The sequence below is a fragment of the Dicentrarchus labrax genome, unplaced genomic scaffold (assembly GCF_905237075.1).
Source record: "Dicentrarchus labrax unplaced genomic scaffold, dlabrax2021, whole genome shotgun sequence".
Lineage (NCBI taxonomy): Eukaryota > Metazoa > Chordata > Actinopteri > Moronidae > Dicentrarchus > Dicentrarchus labrax.
Window position 1 is genome coordinate 8,521,192 of NW_026136702.1, and position 22,989 is coordinate 8,544,180.

Consider the following 22,989-nt stretch of genomic DNA (forward strand, 5'->3'; position numbering starts at 1 on the left):
TAACCAGCTGGAAAGCTAAAAATACTTTTTTAAAATAGCTTTTCCTATGATTTTGTTGACAAATAATGCATGAATGTCAGCACTTTATGTTGGACGTCCCCATTAATGGTCACAAATCCAATAAGAAGGAAACTTCATCTGAATGAGGCCTTTTCTTATATGTATTTCACTTTACCCTCTTTCCTGATTTCTTCAAATTGCTCAGTACTTTACTAGAAACACTGAGGACTACCCAGCCTCTTTTGCACAGTTTTTAAGATATGTCATAAAGTTGTGTGCTTGTTAGAAGTCATATATATTAAAGACATTTTTAAGTCTGCTCTCTGCTCACCTGACAGCTGCAATGATATTTAAAAAGTGGTTGAGGCTTGTTTGTGTGTTAGATGTAAGCGATGTGATGTCCAACACTGAGAAATCTCTTACTTTCAGTGTAAAAGTTGAATCTCCAAATATTTCTTTACTTTGATATGAAGCTGTTTTTCAGTGTTTTTGTAGTGTATCTACTGTCAGATGGCGTGATGCAGCATGTGGAGCAAGAAAAGTAGCAAAACGTATTCTTTGCATTTTCTTTCTAGGAGGGTTTAACAGGTACCGGTCTTCTGGCTCAGGAACCATTTGATTTTTTTTTGGATTTTTTGCATAAAGATGTTGTTCCTCTAAAGAAGTTCTTCCATATCAGCTCACTATTCATACTCTTTGAAATTGATGTCCCCTACTTCCTGCAACAATGGACAAGAAGCCCTGTGGAGTCCATTTGCTGCTTATTTTGAGCAAAAAAAAACCTTGCCATTGATCAGTGAAGTGAAAAAAAAGTGTTGTCAAGCAGATGGCAACAAAGTACAAAAGTGCGGCAGAACACTAAAGATTCTACATGCAGAACGAGAACCTACAACATAACCTATAGGTTTCTAGCGAGCCGTTTGAAGGCTGGAGTTGGGTTCACTTTTCAATGCCATCTTGTCAGTTTGGAGTCAGTAAATCTGAATTGGGTGTCAGTATGGATTGTGGGTGGGGGCAAGGAGGGCCAAGCAAATGGTAGTCAAAACAGCTGAGTCTGATAACCAGAGAAACGTGTCAGTCAGTGCAAACATGCTGCTAAGATGGTAAGAAACGGGAGGCAGCACAGACCTCCTGATGTGATATTATACTAACTCTGTTAGTGTTTATTCTTAGGTATTAAGAGTAAGTATGATTGATGTTCTGTGATATTGGCATAATTGTTATACAGTTATGATTTAATGAGAAATGCAGCCTGTCTTCAGAGTAATAATAATGCTCTTTAATGTTAAAAAAATCAGAACCTTACAGACATGTTTCCTGAGTCTTTTGTCTAAGTACTTTGTTTCTTTGTCCACAACATTTACATCTAGATAGCGCTGAGCTGTCTGAATAATTGTGTAATTATGTTACATGTTACCCTGCCATGACAAGGTTATGTACAGCTTCTCTTGTCTTTTAAATTTTACAAAAATGGTTCTTCACATTGAATTATTTAAATAAAGATCATTTAAGCCAGATGTGCGTACATGTGCATGGGAAACAAGGGAAGTGAATGTGTTGTTTCAGCCCTGCACTTTAATGGTTGTATAAAAATGTTAACATAGTTAAAAAATAGCAATTACATGCCATAAATATACTAAACTATTCTAGACATAATAGTAATTAAATTATTAATTAGAACTGAATAAATCTTTTTCTTCCCTCGTATTAATCCTTGCTTTGACCTATAAAACTACATTAAGTGGCTTGAAGTATCTGCAAAACAAACAGCAGTGAGCCTTTATACTCATTCACAATCAAGTTCCTTTGCCTTGCATGTTATCAAACCTTTGTTTACCCACACATCAGAACAACACAGGCAGCATGTCCTTTTTGCTACCTGTCAAATCTAAGTCAAATATTCACTAGTGTTTTATCCCAGTTTTGGCCCCACAAAAATGGTGCCTCCCCTGATGTTTACAGGAAATGAGAGTGCAAGCTCGTAGTGTCATACCTTTCAGCAAGTGTCTGTACAGACAGATATTTTCATCAGTCTCTTGAGTCCTTTGTCAGAGATAGTGTTTCTGTGAGAAATCTCCCCTGGCATTTAATTTTCACATGAAATGTAATACATTTTGCTGGTCTGCAAGGGACAAGAGTCCAGGTGCTAATGCCCCTGTGGAGGGCCACCGTAAGGTGAAGACAATGGTCTAATGTTTCTCATTAAGCCTTACATGGTGCTTGAAGTGAAAGTGGTACTGCTTCGATTGTTAGTTGATAGTACGTATAATCCTTTTAAATGACAAAAACATTTTTTTCCCTTCACCACAAGTAATTTGGAGTAGACTATATATGAACACAATAACTATTAAGGGTTAAGGAAGGGCATGTCATTATTTAGTCATCTACTTTGTGTCAGGGGGATAAATATGCTAAACTTTTATCGCTGGTCAGGCGTTCTTTCCCGTAGAAGATCTGCTTAGAGAGTAATGGATGATACATGGTAATGCAGTATGACCTATTCTCTCAGTATGTTAATATTCATGGTGTTATGATTAATTTTACCCATTGCTTTAACCCACAAGCATATGCCAGCGGCTACATACTGTGCATGGCTTGCATTTATTGGCTCCTGGCATCATCCTAAACTCAGTTTGTCTGGCTGTAAATTAGTGTAAATGGATACCTTAGTGGAGCAATGAGCATGTGTTTATTGAAAGTAATGCCCTGTCACAATCACAGCTGGCAAAAACCAAGCCACTATAACAGTGACATTCATTTGTCTGCAGCAGCGAGAGTATTTTGTGAAATATAGTCCATTTCACAGGCTACATGCTTGTTCTTGCTTCAGGCCATGCAGTCTTGAATCATATGGAACGTTTGTTTTCCACATGTACATTGAAGTTGAAGTTTAGTACGGATTGCATAGATTAAATGGTTATCAGGAGCATGTTTTCAATATCGGTTTCTTTTGTAGTTTATCTATCATGGCACTGCTGCTTAGGGCATGTCTTTAGTTGTTGTTTCGTATGTGTAAGCCTGAAACTCGTTTCCATTTGTGGTTTAAACTCTTTCATTTAGTATGTTTTTGGTGACGTTAAATCGAGCCTTAACTCATAAATTAAAAAGCACTGCTGCTGTCATATTCCTCAAACTAACATGTGGCGAGAAAGTGAAATTGATGTGGTTGTGGTGAGCTGTTTGTCTTCCTGCACATTTTTTAGTTGGCATCACAATGTGAGTGGTGCTAATGATTCATATTATCACCTCAAGAGCTATTGAGCTATGCCAACCATGTTGCTGAGCACATCTTTGTGACATGCTTTTCTTTGAGTTATTTTGGGGTTGTCTGGGCTGTCTTCACCAACATCCATTTGCTGCAGAAAGAAAAGCCCCTAGCTTGAAATAGCATCTCTCTATTTAAGTGTTTTTGCCTCACCTCCACTCTATGAATTCCTAATGTATTTGAGTGTTGGTCTGTTCTCTAAAAAGGCTGCTTGTACAGAAAGAACCAAACAAAAAAGGCTTGGATCAGAGAATAGCAACTTCTTTCACTTAGGGGACAGATGTGTGTTGCTTCCACATGTTGAAGGTCATGGGCTTTGGTGAATTCATTCATTTTTTGATACAGATGACTGACCGTTGCAGTGGTCAACATTAAAATGGGACTGGTGATTACTTGCTTTGGGCAGATGGATAATGTCTTCAAATATAAATGCCCCTATAATTGAATCAGTTGTTCAGTTTGTGAATCAAGATCAACACAGAAAAAGCATTTTACTCAGAACACACCCAAAGATATTATTAACTGGCTTTTACACATAACACTCATGACAAAGACAACACCTGTATAAAGGGGGCTATTCATGATGTGGCTTTTAATTGAATTGAATTGCACTTATTATTTTTAATATAAATGTAATAATTTAATAAAATTTAATATTTAAATAAAAAGAGGTCCTGTCAATATTGTAAAGCTGTTGGCTAGTTAAAATTGCCTAACCAACCTCAACCTGTCAAACTGCTGTTTTAGAAGTAGAAGTCTCGAAGGAACTAGAATACCAGCTCACAGCACAAAGAAACATATTTGCTTGATAACCATATTGTGGGAGATGCTGTGGAAAAACCCCAACAACAATTTGTTGACAACATTAATACATGCTAAATGTAATTTAACAAATTAATGTCAGCTTTTTTTGCATCAGTTCTTGTGCACACATGCACAGTTCAGCCACCACTGGTAGACAATACCATATAGAGAAATGTTGTGCAAATGCATTAAAGGGCTTTTACTTATAAAATGCCAAGAAGTATAAGTGTCTGATTAATATTTATTTTAGATTGAAATCTTAAGCGTTACCATGACATAATGACTAGTTTTCTTCCTTGTATCGTACCAGAGCCTTTCATTACTTTACTTAATAATCCAACTTTGGAATTTATACATTTAAAACTCTGCACAGTTGTCCTTGATTGCCTAATGGACCTCTCTTGAAATAACTAATGCCATTTTTCAAAACATGTCATTTTTAACTCCCTGCTGGGCCCAGTGGTCTACTGTACATTTCCTTTATTGTAAAAGTACCTCTGATGAAAGCTTTCCCCAATTTTTTGTAGGTGTCATTTCTTTAAAACACTCACTAAAATTGCCACGTTTTACAAGCCCACAAGCATGCTTTTAACAAGAACTATTGGTTTAAAATGATTAAAAACATTGCTCCTTGAACTCATGACCCTGTAGCCAGATATGTCACTGTCATAAAGAATGAGTTATCTGGATCGCCACACTCTGAGTACAGGAGAGGTATTTGAGCAGAAAAGTGAGCACAGATCTAATTAAAAAATATGAGCACAAAAAAGAAAGCAAAGTTCTTTCCATTAGGCTTTGATAGAAGCCTTAACATCAGCTGAAATTATGTCTCTCTCAGGATCTCATACATACTCAGAAGTTATTTGGCATCCAAGGAAGGGAACCCGTGGTGTCTGTAGATAAAAACTGTTTATTCTATAGTTACAAAAGTGATTCTTAGTTTCAGGTGATTAAACAATAATGAGAACATGCCTATGAATATTATATTACATTTCTGCCAATAGATTCTTCTAAATGTTACACACTGGTCCTTTAATTCATCTTACATAATAAAGTGTGACTGCCCCTTAAGGGTCAAACTGACAACTAAAGAGACTGCCCAATTATCACCAATGTGGTGGCTATTGAACAATGTCATCTAAAAACAGACAAATAAGAAAAATAAAGTAATACATTTTGTGTTTGTAAAATACTTAAATGTAAGGTGTATCATTACAAACATTTATTTATAGATGAGTGAATGTAAGTTATTTATAGTTATGTTTCACTGTGGAACCATTAGTGTTTCTTGATAAATGAATAAGTGATCCCTGCCCCAGATTTGTCATTAGATAGTTTTTAGAGGAATGGGGTCATATTGTCTTAGAAATTCCTTGGCTTTATACTGTCTGACATTGCTGAATGGATGATAATGGAGGCTATGTAAGAACTGACATGGCATGCAAAAAAGTCAACAACTCATTGACATATTTGACTTTTCACAACTGCTGTTGTCATTCATAAATGAATGTTGTGAAAGGAAAGGGATAACTTTATTAGTTTATGATTGTGGTACAACATGATTAGGGAAATTAAAGCATTTCTTCACAGAAACTAGTTTTGATGTTTACTTCATATTGCCTTTAGCCTGTCAAGGGAAATTCAACATCACTTCAAGTGGATAAACAGGGTACATCCTACAGTAATATCAAACTTGCATGAGAGGAATGTTTGAGATTCAGACACAGAAAATAACTTCAATTGCTAATCTGAGTCAGAGATATTAGATTTGTAATTTTGTATGTATTGCAGTGCAATGTTTGTGTCAAGTGTCATGATATAGATATATTACATTTTGGCAATATTTGGGACAAAAACATTTCTTTGACTAATTCTTGGGTTTCAATTCTTCTTTTTATCCATATAGCGCTTTACTCCTTCATACTATTCTGCGTCTTCCTATGGATTCCCTTTGTTTATTTCTACTATGAAGAAAGGGATGACGACAATGTGAACAAATGCTCGGTAAGAATGCACCTTTATTCTTCTACACACAGTGCTGTGACCTGCTTGGATGCAGTGCTGAGGAATTCAAATTTATTCACATGATTCAGGTATAGCTGATTATTATGTTCATGCAAAAATGCTCCAAAGTAACTTTCCATTTATTTGCACACATTTACATAAACAATGAAAGCAAGTGTCCATCCTTCCATTTTTATCTTTAGGTTTTCCCTTCAGCCTCTTTGGATACTGCATGAACCTTCACAATACACCCATATCAATCCAGGTCTTAACAGCACAGTAGATAGATAGATTATATGTTTCTTAAGTAATTTTGCTTTAAAGGAGACCTATTATGCTTTTTCTTACTTTCTGTCATATATATATAATGTTACAATGTTGGATGTTGATATTAAACAAAGTGAAAGTGTTGAATAATGAGGCAAATGTTCTCAAACCTGTGAGCAAAGAGCTCAGAATCCATACTGCTCTGAATGCAAAGTTTCCAACGTCTTTATCTACCTCACTGATGTCAGCTAGTCACAGATATCTTTATATGGTTGTCTGCTCCAGGCAGAAGATGGCTGAGAACACCCACAAAGTATTGGGACCATTTTACCTTTTCTATGTCCTGCAGCTTCTGCCTCAACTGTTTGGAATTTATTGAGTATATTGAGCAACATATTAGCCTAACTTGTTGCTATTAGCTAACCTCTATCTGCCGCAACGGCAAACAGACTGGGAGCTTGAGGCTCTGATGATCCTAGCGGTCCATAGTAGGAGGTTGGAAGCAAGAGGATAAAGTGGCGTTTAGAGGCACTCGGTGCTGCCCCTCAGCAGACTCACCTAGAATGTGTTTGTTTTTACAATAAGACCTCAAATAGCATTGAAATGTAATTTATATAAGCGTGTGTGGAAGTAAGAATAGTCCCATTATCAAACCATTGCACTACTGCATTCATGCTATAAATTATAGGCTGCATAGTGTAACCTGAAATTTGACAAAATTTTAAATCCTTATCTTTAGAAGTCGTTTTAGTGAGTGATGTACCAAATACCAGCTATCGCATAGTGCCTTTTCTTTCTTCCTTGTGTCAGTTTTGAGCTGACAGAGGCACTTTCTCTCACAGACAGGGATGTCTTTTGTATTGTTACTTGAAAAGCACCTTGAATAGCACTGGGAGTGACATGTTATCTCTGCCAGGTCAAACTGGATCTAGACTCACTCTATATAGCTCTCACTCTCTATAGTCCTTAGCTAAATGGAGTATGACCCGCTTCCCTCACTTACAATGAATAATGATATTTCACTTCATGGCCACGATTGACCAGTTAAATTTTTTCTTTTATTACAGCAAGTGAAAAACGCTCTGAAGTACACAATTGGATTTGCCATTGTCTGCGTGGTGCTCCTTTTAATTGGGTAAGTTGGAGACATGGATGGCTTCTTCTGACTCAGTACACGATAGGTGGAAGGGGGGTGTGGATATGTCATTGTGTTCAGTTAATGAGAGGAGGACCTCTTCAAACAGCCACAGCACCATTTGTCTGACCATGATAAGCTGTTGAAGACAAAAAAAAAAATCTATCTACGTCTAAATATAGGTTTTATTCTTGTATATCTGATTCTAAAGTAGATTCCTTGCATTTTCTCTATGTACAAAGCTCATGTAGAGGGAATAGGGAGTCTTTTTCTGTGACAATCTATATTGTATCTTCAAGTCTATACTGATGCACATTCTCAACCGTGTCCCATTTATCCGCCAGTTTTATACTGGTTGCGTTCAGTAGCACCTGCACTACATAATAGATTTCCTTTGCAGCCGTGACAGCAACATGCCTGGAGTTCAACCTATACGATTTAATGTGCTCTCTCAACCATTAAATGGTGCATTGGAAGGAAGGCTTACCTGGTTTGGGAAAAATAAAGGACACATGACTATACTTTCTTACAGCTTAAAGTTTGGAAGCTAGGACTTTTTTATAGACAGAAGCAATTTAGCCCCTCTTTTACCTCATGAACTGGAACTATTGCGGCTTTGTTCTGGCAATTGTTGCTTTGGTCCTTTGATTTTCAACAACATGATAGCTTTTATCCCAGACTGCTTTTCTGATGCCGGGAGACATAATGGCTTTGTTCACTTGTGACTGTTCACTCAGTAGGTCTTTCCTTGATGGCTTTTATTTGTTGTCTTTAAACCTGGCAAGTTGTTTAACTCCTTAAATGGTCCCCGATGCATTGTTACAGGTTTTTTGTTTTTTTTTCACCACCGCAAATAACTTAGTTTCATATCCAGCCCTCATCACTTTTATTTTAATTTTTATTTGAGATCTAAGGCAACATGATAAGTGGCTACTTGTAGTATTTTTAAATTCTGTTTATGACATGGTGTCATAGCACACATTGTGTTAAAGATGACAACCAGAATTTCAAAATATTCAGCATTTTAATTGGTAATTTAATGAGACACCTTCAGCTTGTTTTTGGAGCCTGGCTGTAGTGTTTTGCACCAATTGCAGCCAGGCCACTGAAGATGACAGCTACCACTACTCAAGATGACAAAAAGACAAACTCAGTAGCATGACTAAGTTTGATAAAGTTACATCCTTACTGCAGACACAGCTGTGAAGAGTTGGATAAGGGTTAAGGTCACTTTGATAAGGTGTTTTCTTTTTTCCTAATATGAAAAATGACACATAACATGACCAAAGGGAAGCTCATGAAAAAGATTAAGTGCAAGTGTGGACCCCTTGGGATATGCACATGATAGTAGGGTAGATGAGGCCCATTGAGACCTAAAATTCAGTTTTTTTTGCATATGAAGCAAAGGGAAGTCTCTGAGATGCTGATGTAATGTCTTTTACCTCCCCTGGTGAAGGTTTTTTAAACTTTCTTTGGACTACCAGTTTTTTTACTTCCCAAAAGAATCCCTGTAGATTTATAGAGCACCATACTTCATTTGATTTTTTAGATGCTAAATACTAAGAAGGAATTTGGCCTGTTTCTCTCTTGTCTGTCAACAAGGATAAATGATCAATAGAAAAGGATATCATGGTTAATGGAATCAACAACCGCTCTGAAATTGAGCATCAGTACTGTTGACCTTTTCCTGACTTTAGGCCTGAGAAGTGTTGTTTTAGTAGTGTTAACATATGTTATCTGTCTGTTATGTATGGAATCTGTGGGTGGCTCATAAAGAAAATTCACCAGTTGCTCAAACCATCACTGCCAGTACAAAGACTTAAGCATATTATGGCAATTATCAAGTATAGAAGTTACCTGATGCATTTTACCTTACTTCTACTAAATTATTGTTTCATAATTTTCAGAGCCTTCGTTCCACTTGAGGCCCCACCTGGTCAGAATTCCACTCAATGGGAGAAAGTACAATACCTCTTTGAGGAGCTTGGGAGTAGTCGTAAGTATATCCTCTAATACTTGGTTATTTTCCTGTTATTTTAAACTTGGGTCTTATTTTTATGGTTTTTGTTACCATAACTATCAGATTTTGATTCTTTTATCTCTTTTTAAGTCCGACAATCTCATTCATTCCACCCTAACCCTTCATTATTTATTTTCATTGCTTCCTTGAGGCTACATCCATTCTACTTTCCTGCTTCTTTCTATTATCTTCTTTCTAATATCCTGCTATTATTCAGCCTCATTGATCACTGTGAAGTTTGTTTAGATAGAATTGGGATCGAGTTTTAGATGGGGTGCCATTGCAGGCAAAACAAAAAGATTTAAGCTGTCTCAAGAATGAGACAATGACAGTAAGGATGGTCACAATGCGGTTAGGACTCCTTGGTACACGGAGTGCAAGCTCTACCAGGGTGAGCTATCAGGGCCCGTGGAGTTTGCACAAGTTGAAAGTGTTCTCACTTGAGTGTACATTTTCTTTTTACACACATCCCAATGCCTTACTCAAAGCCTACTTTATGATTGTATGGTGGTTGGTAAGCCAGGTAATGGTGGTTAACATGTATAAGAAAAAATGCACTGCTTCATAGGGTTAGTTGTGAGGGAAACATTTTAAATGGATATAGTTTGATTTTCTAGATTCTGTTGTTTTAGGCATACAGGCACAAACTGGAATTCATCACAACTGATTAGGTCCAGTTTAGAGTAATTGGTGTGGTGATTTTAATCACACAAATAACTTTGTAAAGTCATGTACGAGGCCAAACTTAACTTTGGCACAGCTGAAATTTGCTCTGATGTTGTGTCTTTTTAATCGTACCTTTTTATGCATGTAACTACATTTAAGCTAATAGAAAACTTGTTACGTCATGCATTTATTGATTAAATTTCACCACAGAGCAGCAGAAGGAATCATGTTAATTTTTGTATATTTCACCCTACATATTCCTTGATTTAACTGGTCAGGGATTATAGTGGTCTGGATTCTGTTGACCACTCACAGATCCACCTCTGTATTAATGTTACAAGAAATGCTCAGATGTTACTGGCCAAGATATCTTCCAGTGTTGGGATCACACCCTGGGCATCTTCACTTGTTGAACGGAGCATTGCTGGTGCCTGTGCTCATGCTAATGCAGGAGCATTGCCAAATGTGGACTCCTAACAGTCCTCTGGCCTTTTGCCATCTGGGGATCAAGGAGGAAGTCGAACCATCTGCCTCTCTTCACAATAGTGGACCCCTACATGCTCTCCCTAACCTTCCTTCCTTGGCACAGGGGGAAATTGCTCAGCTACTGAGGAGGAAATGTGAGGATCATCCTTTTTCTAATTCCCCATCTCTTCTCTCTCCAGATGGGAGGTTAATTGTGTAAAGGAAAAGGCACTTTTGCCACATAACCCTGCTGACTACTTTGCAACGACTTTTCATTAAGGCCACTGCTTCTTTAATGACTCTAACATTACATATGTTCCAATCTTCCAATGATGCCTGAATGTACTCCAGATCAGTACCTATTAAGGTTGGTATTCAAGACTATGTAGTACAGTCTTTTAGCTATGCCTGAAAGCAGAGTAGAGTGGGTGGGAGTCCAATTTTAACTGGGAAGTTCTAACACTTAACTTTTCCTGCCTATCCCAATTATCAATGAGAGGAGAACAAATAAACTCGTACTGACCCTGACCTGACAGAAACATACATGCGTATATACTATGAGTAAGAAAATATAAACCATAGCAATTATTTCTACCAGTGTATTTTACTCTTCACCCCTCATAGCTTACAATAGAAAAAGACTACGTAGTATTGCAGTATTAGCCTTTTGTTATTCTGTATTTTCTTGTATAAGAACTACTGTGTTAGAAGTGTTAAGGCTATTTATATCTGAGCCTGACTGCCATGGCTCTGACCATACATGGAAAACAATTCATAAATAAATAATAAAACATAAAAATGAATACATGTGAAAAGATTAAAATGATTGTTTTGGTGCATGCACAGTATAACAAATCAGTATAACTTGCAACAAAAGCACATGTGTTTTAATTTTTTTTTCCTATCTCCAAAGCATCCATTGGTATATCTTAATTTCACTATAATTTTGCAATCAACTTGATAAGACTTGTAGCTTCTGTAGGATATAATTACACCATTATGGATAAAAGAAGTGTAGTGCAAATCAGACTATGTGAGTGCGTCATGCCACAATAATTTAACTTTGAGAATTTAAAAGTAGACAAGATGTTCACTGGACTGTTAATTATTCCTCTGCAGCAAACAGTACCCAGCCTTGACTCTGTCTTACAGAGGGGTCCTGGAAAGGGCACAACTTAAAGACTAAATAGATCTGCTGTGGGATCCAGAAGGATTTTGTCTTTCCTCCTTTTAATTGCATTTAATTAATCTCCACTTTGTTGCTTTCACACACATTTACATTTTGTGTATTGGCATTGTGACTGCTTAGAATACTAATCATAATGCAGCCCCTGACTAGAGCTGTATCTGGTTTCAAAGTTTCAGAGAGCAGGCATTTTGTGCGAAATCCGACTTTTGTGCTTTTAGACCCGTCAGTAATCCATTCTTAGACAATTTCGGTTACAACATTTCATTGTAATGAACTGCAGCTCTAGTCATAAATGAGACACCACTTACAGTATTTGAATACATGTGCAGCACTATGCATTTGTCAAGTTTTGAATGTGTCTTGAGACCCATTTTACTCTGATCTGCCATCAGAAAACCTTTATTTTTGACAAATGTCATTTTTACATTCAGTCTTGTATATTTTTAATTTAATTTAAGCCATAATGTTTGTTGAGATAACCTTTTTTGTACATAGAGTAGATTGTCAAAGGTTTGTGTTTTGTGTGCTGACTGAATTATAAAATAGCATGGGTAAAAATAGAGGCTATTATTTTTTTAAATGCATTTGAGGTTTCAGTTGACAGATTTATGGTGAGGGAGCTGAAGTGATGTTGTTGATCTAATCTTGATTGATCTTTTGACATTTTCTGCTGTCCCTTAAGTTTGCGATAGTACTTCATCTGTATTAGCATGGTGTCCCTCAACTGAGAGATTAAAGCTACAATACGCCCAACATATCTTCTTAAAAACAAACCATTATCTGATCCCATTTCCCAGATCATGTGACTTTTTTAGCTTTACTCTCACAAAGAATAAAAAAAAATATATGTTGGTGTCTGATAACTTTACCAACTTTGCTATAAGCCTCTACATGCTGTTGTATATGGAGGACCACAAGTGTCACAGAAATAGTAATAGAGCATTTCATTAAATAATAACTTAACTGTAAAATTGATTTTTACAAATTAATTTAGTAAATATATAAATAAATTACTAAATTACAGAGTCATTCATTTTATTTTTTATTGGGCAATCAAATGAGGTATTATAAAACAAATTGTGTGAAAGTGAAATTTTAATACATTAATACATTTAATTAAATTTAAAAAGATATCTCCAAAAACAACATAAAACTGTCAATAATTACTCTATGAAAATTGAGAAAACATAACATGCATTCATTAATTTATTGATAAATAATGGGATTTAAAATCTATATGAAAATGCATGAGTTGAAATGAGTGGATTCACAAATTGAATTAAGAATACAGATTTTCATCAGGCATTTAAAAAGGCAATTTCCTTTCCCATTTGCATTTTCATTCCCCAGCTGCTTTTCCTTTTCCTATTAGCTATTTGATTTGCTTAATCATTTAGCTTCTCCTTTTAGCCTTACGTTTAGGTCTTGTGATGGTAAAACAATGCAAATGTAAAAAGCTTTCTGATTGGTTAGAGAGCCACACGTGCATCATACTCAATTTATTTATAGATTAATAAATCAATTCAGAAACAAATTTATGAATTCCTATTTTTACTGTCCATTTAGTTATTATTAATAAATTAAATGCTTTATTGCAATTTACGTGACACTTGGTCCTCGGTAGTGTATGGCAGTACATGGCTATTTTTTATTGTCATAGAGAATACTATATCCCATCCTATGAGTTCTCTTTTGATGATTCTGTCATTCCACAGAAGTAGTGTGTTAGGGCTAAAGGAGCTCCTTAATAAACACCTCTCTGTACAAGTCTCATGCATGCACACAAGCCTTGAGGGCTATATGCAGGATGAGATAAGAGCTACCTCATTCCATTGCCGTTGGAATCCAAGCTGTACAGATGTGGAAGCACCAGCGATAATAGACAATATTCCCTATGTTTAATCCCCGGAAAATCTGCTCAAGAAACCAAGAAGACTGGCAGCAAACATCTATCCTTGGCTTTGTGTGGAGTTCATGAACAGAATGTTCTCCATGCAGAACATAGAGCTATTGTCTATTTTACCAAGCTCACCACTAAACAAAGACAGCAAAATCGCAATGAAACACTCGGGAATAGGAAACATGTATTCAAATGTTAATGTTCAGCCCAGCTGTCAGACTTCAAAGTTTTCCTTTTGCATACAATACAATACAAAGCCAGCATATAATTTATCTCCATTTTTCACCTCTTTGTCCTCCTGCTTGTGTAATGCCTCTAAAAGAAAGTGATAAATGTTATAAACAGGACAAATTATACATGCCCTGAATACTGACTTAATATTATCAAATGCCACTGTCAAGGAGAAAGGCAAGCAGAGAGCCACCTATGCCCGAGCTGACAGGTGGGCTAGGCACCATGAAGTTGCTGCTGAGAGGATGTGGGATATCTATAAAGGGACAACTGTGTAGCTTTTGACGTGGAACCCTATAACAGGTGGGATCTTGACAGGGGAGAGAGGCAATCAGTCTCTTCATCAATCCCTGTCTTCTAACTCCAGCTCTGACAGCTGGTGTGACACCTACTGTTGCCCTTGCCTGATGGGTGGTCCCCTTTCTGCCTCAATCAAAGGTGACACATATCAACTCCACCTACATACATTGAAAGATCCAGCTGTTTAGAAACTAGTTGTGATCAATGTATGAAATGATATTGCTAACAAAAAATGGTGACCAGATGTGTCTCCAGAGGAAGTCTTCGCTGCTGTGCATTCATTAAAGGCAGATATTAGAATACCAATATAATGCATCATGCATATGTCCTCGTTCTTGAATGAATAATATTATTCCCAAGTGCCTTCAAGGAAATAAATATCCTGGATTTTCCCTTTAAGAACTTTAGCCAAGAGTTGCATCCTTGCAGTTCAAGATCGGTTTTGTTCTTGGAGTCAGGTGTACGAAAACTTTAACATATTAAATGTCTTTTAACTAGACTTTTGTTTTGTGAGTAGGGACTACAGCATTTTGTTCAACCCTGTGTTGTAGAGTGATGAATAAATGAACCTTGTACTTTGTTATTCTGTTTGAGATGATGCATTTTATATATCTATGTATATATGTATATACATCTATGTACATACTGTATATACATAGATATAGATATATAGATATATACTTATCATTACTGGTGGTCTTTGAAAATGTTTTATAATATGTTTATGATATATTTTAAAAGAGGCAAAAAGGCATGTCTATTAGGTTTGGATCCTACATTTTCCATAATTCCCCCTAAAATAGATCCTCCTTACCTGGCAAATAAGCCCTATTAACATCACCATGACATGATTAAGGCTATTTTCTCAGACTTGAAAATGCCTCTTTAGGGCCACAGAAGACATTATGCAGATGTGTTCACAGGCTGATTAGTTTTCCGCATGAGGGGTAAACTGTCCCAGTTACTCAGGATAATTCAAAGACTTCTCTAGACATTTTCTACTTGTTTACAATATAAACTGGTGAACACTGTAAAAATGTTCAGTATACCTTCATTAGAATTGCCACTAATAAAGTTGCACATCAATCTCCACTGATCGTCCATTGAAGAGTGTGCTTCCCATCCCAAATGTTAACTGATATTACTAATTACTATTACTAATAGTAATAGTAGCTAATATTAGCTTGCTAATATGTTTTTTTCCCCCCTTTTTTACCAGCTTCAGTTTGGTGACAGCAGTTTTGGCTTTGTAAATTGATCTCATTTGTGTCTCACCAAGAAACACACCAATCCTGTTTCTTTTGACTTATATGACTGTACAGTGGGCAATTTAGGCCAAATTAAAATATATCAAACAGTCTTTATGAGATTTTTCCTTTGGCATGTCTACATGAGTTGACATTGTAAAAGCATCTTTAGAGTGTTCAAAGGAATGTAGATGCACTGTGACTCAAGTCATACAGTCGCTGTAAAAGGGTTTTAATGCTAAAAACATTTCAGCTATCAAGGTTGAGTTTGAAAAATAGACAACTGACTCAAATACCATCAACGTTCACAAAAGAAAGAAGGTTCTTGATAGTTGATGAATGTGGCAAAGAGTCCGTTGACATTTCTGTCAGAGGCCAAGGTCAAGTCTCTAATGGCTTCCTGTTTTTCCACCCACAGATGGCCTACCTGCTCTGTCTTTCTCCATCAGCTCCTTGACCTTGATTGGCATGTTGGCAGTGATCACTTACACGGTGAGTTGGGACCAGAGACAAGTAGTTGATGTTGTTTCAGGTGTTCAGCTGAGCTATATCTGCACAGGCATTAAGGCTAATCATCCAGTGGGGTGATCTCCAAATCTAACAATCCCTGTAGCCTATTGTGACATTTGACATGATAAAAAATGTTTTGAGGTATATAGAAAGACTAAACAGAATAATCTTCCTTTTGTCCGATTTAACCTACAAGATTTTTTGCTGGATATATCACATTGTTGATAATGCATGTTTTTGTAAAATATTATTTGAACTGCAGTGCACTTGAAGTTTTTTGTGTACAAATGGTTTCCCATCCTTTTGGTTGTGATGTACCTAGTGATGGAGTGGCCTTTCAGTGTTAGTAATGCCCTGTGATTTTAGAGCTCTGGCATTCAATTGCTCAAATTGCACGGGCTGCTGTCTTTCACCCGAGACTTTTGCATGATGTATGTGTACCCTTCACCGGCTTATCAACCACTTATCTGCTGCCTATTTATATATATATATAGATCTACCTCTGTGTCCATTAATATATGCCTATATTTTGATTCTCTCAGCATTCTGCAGTTTTTCATTTTTTCCCGGATCAGAAAATTGGCTGTGCTTTAACACTGGTTAATGCTGTCCATTTTTCATAGCCATTATCTTGGTAACTAGACTGTGAATATTCCCTGGAGGTGGTGGCGCTGGTGTCATGGTGGGAGTAACACAGAATATTGCCTACTGGGGAAAGATACAAAAAAATTACTTGGATATCAACCCAGGGAGTGACAGTAAAAATGACAGCCAACCCCAATCTATCCAGTTTCTGTTGAGCTCAAAGAGTCCTATTTGACAAATTACACAACAATTGAATGTGGAACTCTTAATGAATAATACACAACCTAGGCAAGTAAATTGTAGAACCAGTCCCCCTGAAGGACATATAATCCGTCTCAGCTGGAGTTTTATCCACTGTTCTCTCACTTTGCTTCTCACAGTTCTCTAAAGAGTGGATAATTACCGAGTACATTTGGAGGATGGAAGTGCGCTCAGATTTGCACTGACCCCATGTTGCTATTGATTCTGTGAATACCCTGTGGAAATCAAAACTCCCAGTGTGTCTTTGTTTTTGATCCATGTTTTGATGAAGTCAGTCAAAGAAATCAGGCCTCTGGGCGACAGCAGCAACTGCCCCTCCTTTTATTCTCACAGACACAAATGCAGAAACTCCTTTTTATCTCACTTTTTATCCTTTCATCTACTTCATTTGCTCTCTCCTGTCTCCTCTATCTATAGGCGGCAAAACTCTTCTTGGTGGCAAGTTACCCATATTTGCAAAGAACTGTGTGATTTATCATTCTCTACTATGTGTATGTTACTATTAAGCCTGATTAACTTAATGGAATCTAAGTGACGGGTTCCATAAGCAGCGGAAATGTTGTCCATGACTCTGTGCTAATTAATCACTACTCTTTGTGCAGAATTAGCCATCTACCCTTAATGCAAACAACTCTGCGATGTAAACAGTATATAACACCACAGCCTAGAGCACTTAAAATTATTACAAAGTGAAGCGTGTTATGGCTTTTTCTGCTTTTTTAATCTTTTTTTGACACTTTCTCTGGTGCACTCAAATTTATATTTAACCAAAGCGTCCTCTATAAGCAAATAGTGTATTCTGGTCTGTCTGGCCACATGTCTGCTTAACTAAACCAATGCTTTTAACAGTTGAAAGGGATTAAGCGACATTTAGTGGTGTAGTGGTCACTCACTTCACCCTCTCCTTCTAAGCGTGAAGGAGAAACTACGGTGGCCGCTAAACGCTATCTAGAGCCAGTGTTTGGTTTGTTCCTCATGGGCTACTATAGAACATGGCGGTACGACATAATGGACTCCATGGCAGGCAGCCTGCTGCATCCATAGATATAAAGGGTTCATTCTAAAGTAACAAATACATATATTCAGATGACTAATTAAGACATAGTTATGCATATTATATTCAATTTCTACCAATAGATCATCTTAAATGTTACACACTAGACCTTTTTAAATACAAAATGTTTTTATTTCTAACAAATTATACATTAACGTGTTGTCTGTTAATTTGTTCTGGTACAATGACAATGTCTGTAACTACATTTTATCAAATAGAGCTCAATCTTAGATGAGATTTACTTTAAATTCACATAAGTTACATTTATTTATTTTCCCACTGTATATTACTAACTTGCTGTATGTGTACTCATCATACCAGTAATTTACTCTAATATATACTATTTAAATCTCTATTTTCATCTCCACAAGTAAATCAGGGATGAGTGGGGACATAAAAAAATAATTCTTTGTGTATATCTGTCTATCTATAAATCAGCAAGTTAATTTCATACAGCTAACTTGCTTTGCATTGAATCTGAGATGAAAGTCATATTCACTTCATACTCAGTTTTTAATGGTGAGGAAATTTATTCAATAATGCAAATCCGTAATTATGGTAAATTCCTTCCATATTACCTGTTATGTTTGCACATGCATATTGCTTCTATATTATCTCTCACTCTGTTTGATTGTACCCAGCAGTGATGACATGAGACCAATCAGACCTATCTCAAAGCTCATGCATCATGTGAAGTCCTTTGGATTCATTTAAAAGCTTGGCTAGCATATTGACTTATGACTCTCGTGGCTCTGTGTCCTGTGGACCTACCTTTCTCTTGCTCTTAAATTGCCAGCCATAAGATGCTGATGCTGAACTAAAGTTGGGAAGATTAATGTCTGTTGATCTAATCATAGGCCCTGAGATTGACCGGGGAAGATTGGGTCCCTGAGTGAATCAGAACGGTGTCACTAATACTTACTTTAGGATGTTCCGATCCTTTGATATCTGTTTCTATATTTTATATGTAATTTATATATATATAAAATGTATACACCCACCCTTAAATTTTTGTAAGGTTAAAACTCTGTAATTGGATTTTGAATAACACATGGCATGTTAGATTTATTGTAATAGAACACTTTCAAAAATTAAAATACTATAAACTATGAGGAAAGAACACCCTAACATTTATATTATCAGGACGCATCATGTGAAGTCATTTGGTGCTAAGTTAAGTCTTTCTATTAACATGTATATACCTATTCATCAAACCGAAAACCCCAGATGGTAGTACCCAATATAGCAACAGATACTGATGAAGGCTTACCATAGCTATATCTGTACTATAGTGTGTGAAGGTGAAAAATTGTTTAGGCCAACTAGTGGGTGACTCGGAATTCATTCATTGAGGTTGGAAAAATACATTGATTTGGTCAATTCCAAAGCTTCTCATCTTTAACCAGTGCTAAACATTGCACTCTTATGCATCTGTTTTTGAAGAGTTTGTTAATCAAAGCATGGGAAATGACTTAATGATTAGGACACCACTGAAGCCCTTTAATATTGCAGTAGGCTTTCTGGAATTACTGTAATTAAAAAAGAGGTGATAGGTAAAACTTACAATGCCTTTAAAAACCCAAAAGCATGCTCTAAAGGTTAGTTGCAGCCTGTGAAGCCTGTCAGTCAAGTCTTTTCATTTTCAAAAGAGCTGTTGGATTTCTTTTTATAAATTGCTGTCCATTCCAAGCACCATTTTAAGTGTTTCAGTCACACACAGCCTCAGGAAAAAATATGACTCAAAACACACTATTCAGTCCTCTACTGAAAATATGATGAATAAAATATTCTATGTGAAAAGTATTATTGTGCCAATTGCTGATATATTCACCCAATCCCCTAACCCTGGTATATACACCCATGTCTATATACTGTACATTCAGCATGCTTCGATTGATACTTGACAGTGTCAAATCATGGCAATGGCGGCTAGATGTGGCATCCAGTAGCTCCCTCAAACTTAGTTACATTTTTGTTTCAATTCGTTATTTTTTCGCCTTTATAACTAAAGCACGTAATACTTATGATAGAAAACACTCATCAACGTCAGAAAAGGAAGTGCAGGGATTGGATTAAGTGCACCGGACTTTGATATGATCACTTCACTTGGCATGTTCCGATCAGCCAGGCAGAACACCTGGAATAAACAGTGGCCCCTGGTGAAGAGGGAAAAGAGCCGGGATAAGAACTAAGACAACCTAGCTTGGACCTAAGGCTTCCCAGCCTACCCCTGGCAAATGTGAGTTGCAGGAAAATAAAATGGATGAAATATGACTCACGCTAACTCAGCAATTGGAAATCAGAGATTACTGTGCCCTTATCTTTACTGAAACCTGGCTGCACCACAACATCCCGGATCAAGCTATTGCTTTCGAGGTGTGAAGCATGTTCCGTGCTGACACAAAACAAGACTCCGGTAAGAGGAGGGGAGGTGAACTGTGTTAACATCAGTGTTGTTTGCTGCTCAAATACATTTGAAGTGGATGGACAATGTTTACCAGATGTGGAATTTCAGAACTGTTTTACCTAAATTTCACATCTCCACATACCCACCGGGGGAACAAATACACTGGACCATGACGATACAAATATATCTGGCTGCATCAAAGCCCTCCCACGTCCCCATTTTGTGCTAGATCATCTTTTGCTGCTTCTCCTGTCTAGTTCTATGGTGCCATCTGATAAAAAGGGTCAAACCATCAATAAAAACTGGTAAAGTGTGTGTATGTGTGGACAGCTGAAAGTAAAGCAGCTCTACAGGACTGTTTTGAGTGCACAGATGCAGACTGGCACGTGTTCAAAGGCTGGATGAGTAGATAGGTGGGGGCTTTATCTGCTTTTTGGTCAGGTGACAAGGAAGCATACAGTACCACCAGAGCACCACAGACACCAGCAGAGACTGGAGAGAGACCTCAACACTAACAACACCAAAGATATATGGCAGGTTATCCAGAACATCACAGGCTACAAAAGCAGGAGTGCCCCCATCGTGTGAGACCACATTGCCAGATGAGCTAAACACATTGTATGCTCACTTTGATCTCTTCAAAAAGAGTCAACTATAAAGTCTACTCCGCCTGCAGAAGATCAACCGCTGTCAGTATCCACAACAGATTTGAGAAGAATCCTGGTAGGAGAAACATGAGTAAAGCTGCTGGGCCTGATAACATCCCTTCGACTGTTGTATTGTTGGTCCACATCTGAAGTCTTCTTCCTTGGCCTGACAAAGCTGCCCGATTTTAGCTCTGAACCGGGGTTTGTCGTATGCAGAAAGTTTTAGGTCGGCACACATGTCCTCACGAAAGCTGTGAGATGTCACAGTGTCATGTCAGGTCTGTAGCTGTAGCCTTACACCCGGTTCATACTGCCTTCCTGAGCAGAATGTGTGCGTGGCGGAGCATTTTGCTTTTTATTTCAGTGCCCATGTTATTGGATTAGAGCAGTCACACCACCCGCCTGACTCGCCTTCTCAGCTGCGGCTGCAGCGACACTCCACTAGAGAGTTTAGGTCTCACCTATTTTTTTTTTCAACATTATATCAGCAACACATACACCTCTCACTACAGTTTTAATATCTATATCTGTAAATATTTCACGGCTGTTGAAAAAAAATGTAAAGGCATTTTTTAAACCCAACACCTTCTGTATCTGTTTGAGATATACCATTAACATTAATTATGAGTATTCCATTTAGTTAAGCCAGTTCCAGGTATCTGGTATTGTCTCTATAACAGATATCTTATATGCTCACTCACTGACATGGCTTACTGGGACACTTAATGTGATGAAGCCATTGTTGCTGTTATTATTTCATGTTTCATTTTCCTACTTGGACAAGTTAAAAAATCTTCTAGCCAAAAGCTTTGCTATACGTTTTAAGTCTACGTCAAGCTGCTGGTCTTGCCTGTTTCAGAATGAAGGACATGTTAGTAACCAGAGGAAGAAATCCAGATTCAAAAGAGGCAGACAGCGTTTGAATAAGTGGTCAGGAAGAAGGTTTTGAAGAGATTTATAAAAGTCAGGCTGTCAGGGCCAATGACCGATTATTTTGTCAGTCATTGATTTCACTGTAACATTTTCCTGCATAGTAGGTTTGTTGAATTTCTCTTTCTGTTCCTACAATGCTTAAGGGAGATTGACAACTGACAGGAATTTTTGTCTTAAAGAATCACTGTGAAAGTTTGAATCAGATTTGTACAACGATTAATAACACACTTGAAACTATCTGTTAATGTCTGTATTATAATACCCAATTCATCTGTAATGACTCGGGCAGGCTTTTCCCAAATTAGTCAAATATTTGCTCGGCTCATTGAGAAATTCATACATCTGATGTTTGATAAAGAGAATACACTGGCACCCTGATATCTTACCTGGTGGAGCTGGTGCCCCATGAGTCCTTGCTGCAGCAGCCATGGGTCTGACTCCGACCTGTGGACCTTTGATGTGTGTTATCCCCTCTCTCTCACCTCCCTTCCCTCTCACTCTTTAACTGTCACTATCAATTAAAGACAAAAGATTTGAGGTAGAAAGAGGTATCCATTTAAGGTGTCATATCGGCTCTGGTTCAGGTGCCCTTCCTGCTGCTAGTTCATTTGCTTTATCTGAAAGTGATAGACAATCATGGTTGACTGCTGTGCAGGAGTTTTTTGTTTCAGCTTGGGACCATGAGAATAGTGTACTAGGTCTGGCAACAGGATATTTTCAACAAGCAAACAGTCGTACACTAAGCCGCTCAACATTCTTCCCAAACACTCTCCTATTTTGGCATCTGCTCCTGTCTTGTTTTTATCCAGTACCTCACACTTTGTCGTAAACATGGCGACATGCAGTCAATATTTTGGAGTGAAGCTCCAATATCTGCGAGACAAGAACCAAGTAATCTATAATGACTGTAAAGTGCTCATGGAACAGTGTGCCTAATTTCCAAAGGATTCAATGAGCTTGACCATGAAAGAGAGGGACATTTTTCAATGCAATCGCCATTTTAAAGTCACTGAGATCGTATAGCGCATGTGTCACTGATTAAATAAACAGAACATAATCAAGAAGTATGGCTTATGCTCATTAATGTCCCATTCATCAT

General features: G+C 37.3%; 1 protein-coding gene across 1 annotated transcript in view; it reads left to right on the plus strand.

Annotated features, from left to right (window-relative positions):
• Positions 1 to 22,989, plus strand: part of lmbrd1 (LMBR1 domain containing 1) — a 55,881-nt gene that overhangs the window by 9,598 nt on the left and 23,294 nt on the right. Inside the window, exons 4-7 of the mRNA XM_051426751.1 lie at positions 5,976 to 6,073; positions 7,408 to 7,475; positions 9,383 to 9,471; positions 15,912 to 15,985. Of these exons, the coding sequence (XP_051282711.1) occupies positions 5,976 to 6,073; positions 7,408 to 7,475; positions 9,383 to 9,471; positions 15,912 to 15,985 (329 nt within the window). The remainder of the gene's footprint in view (positions 1 to 5,975; positions 6,074 to 7,407; positions 7,476 to 9,382; positions 9,472 to 15,911; positions 15,986 to 22,989) is intronic.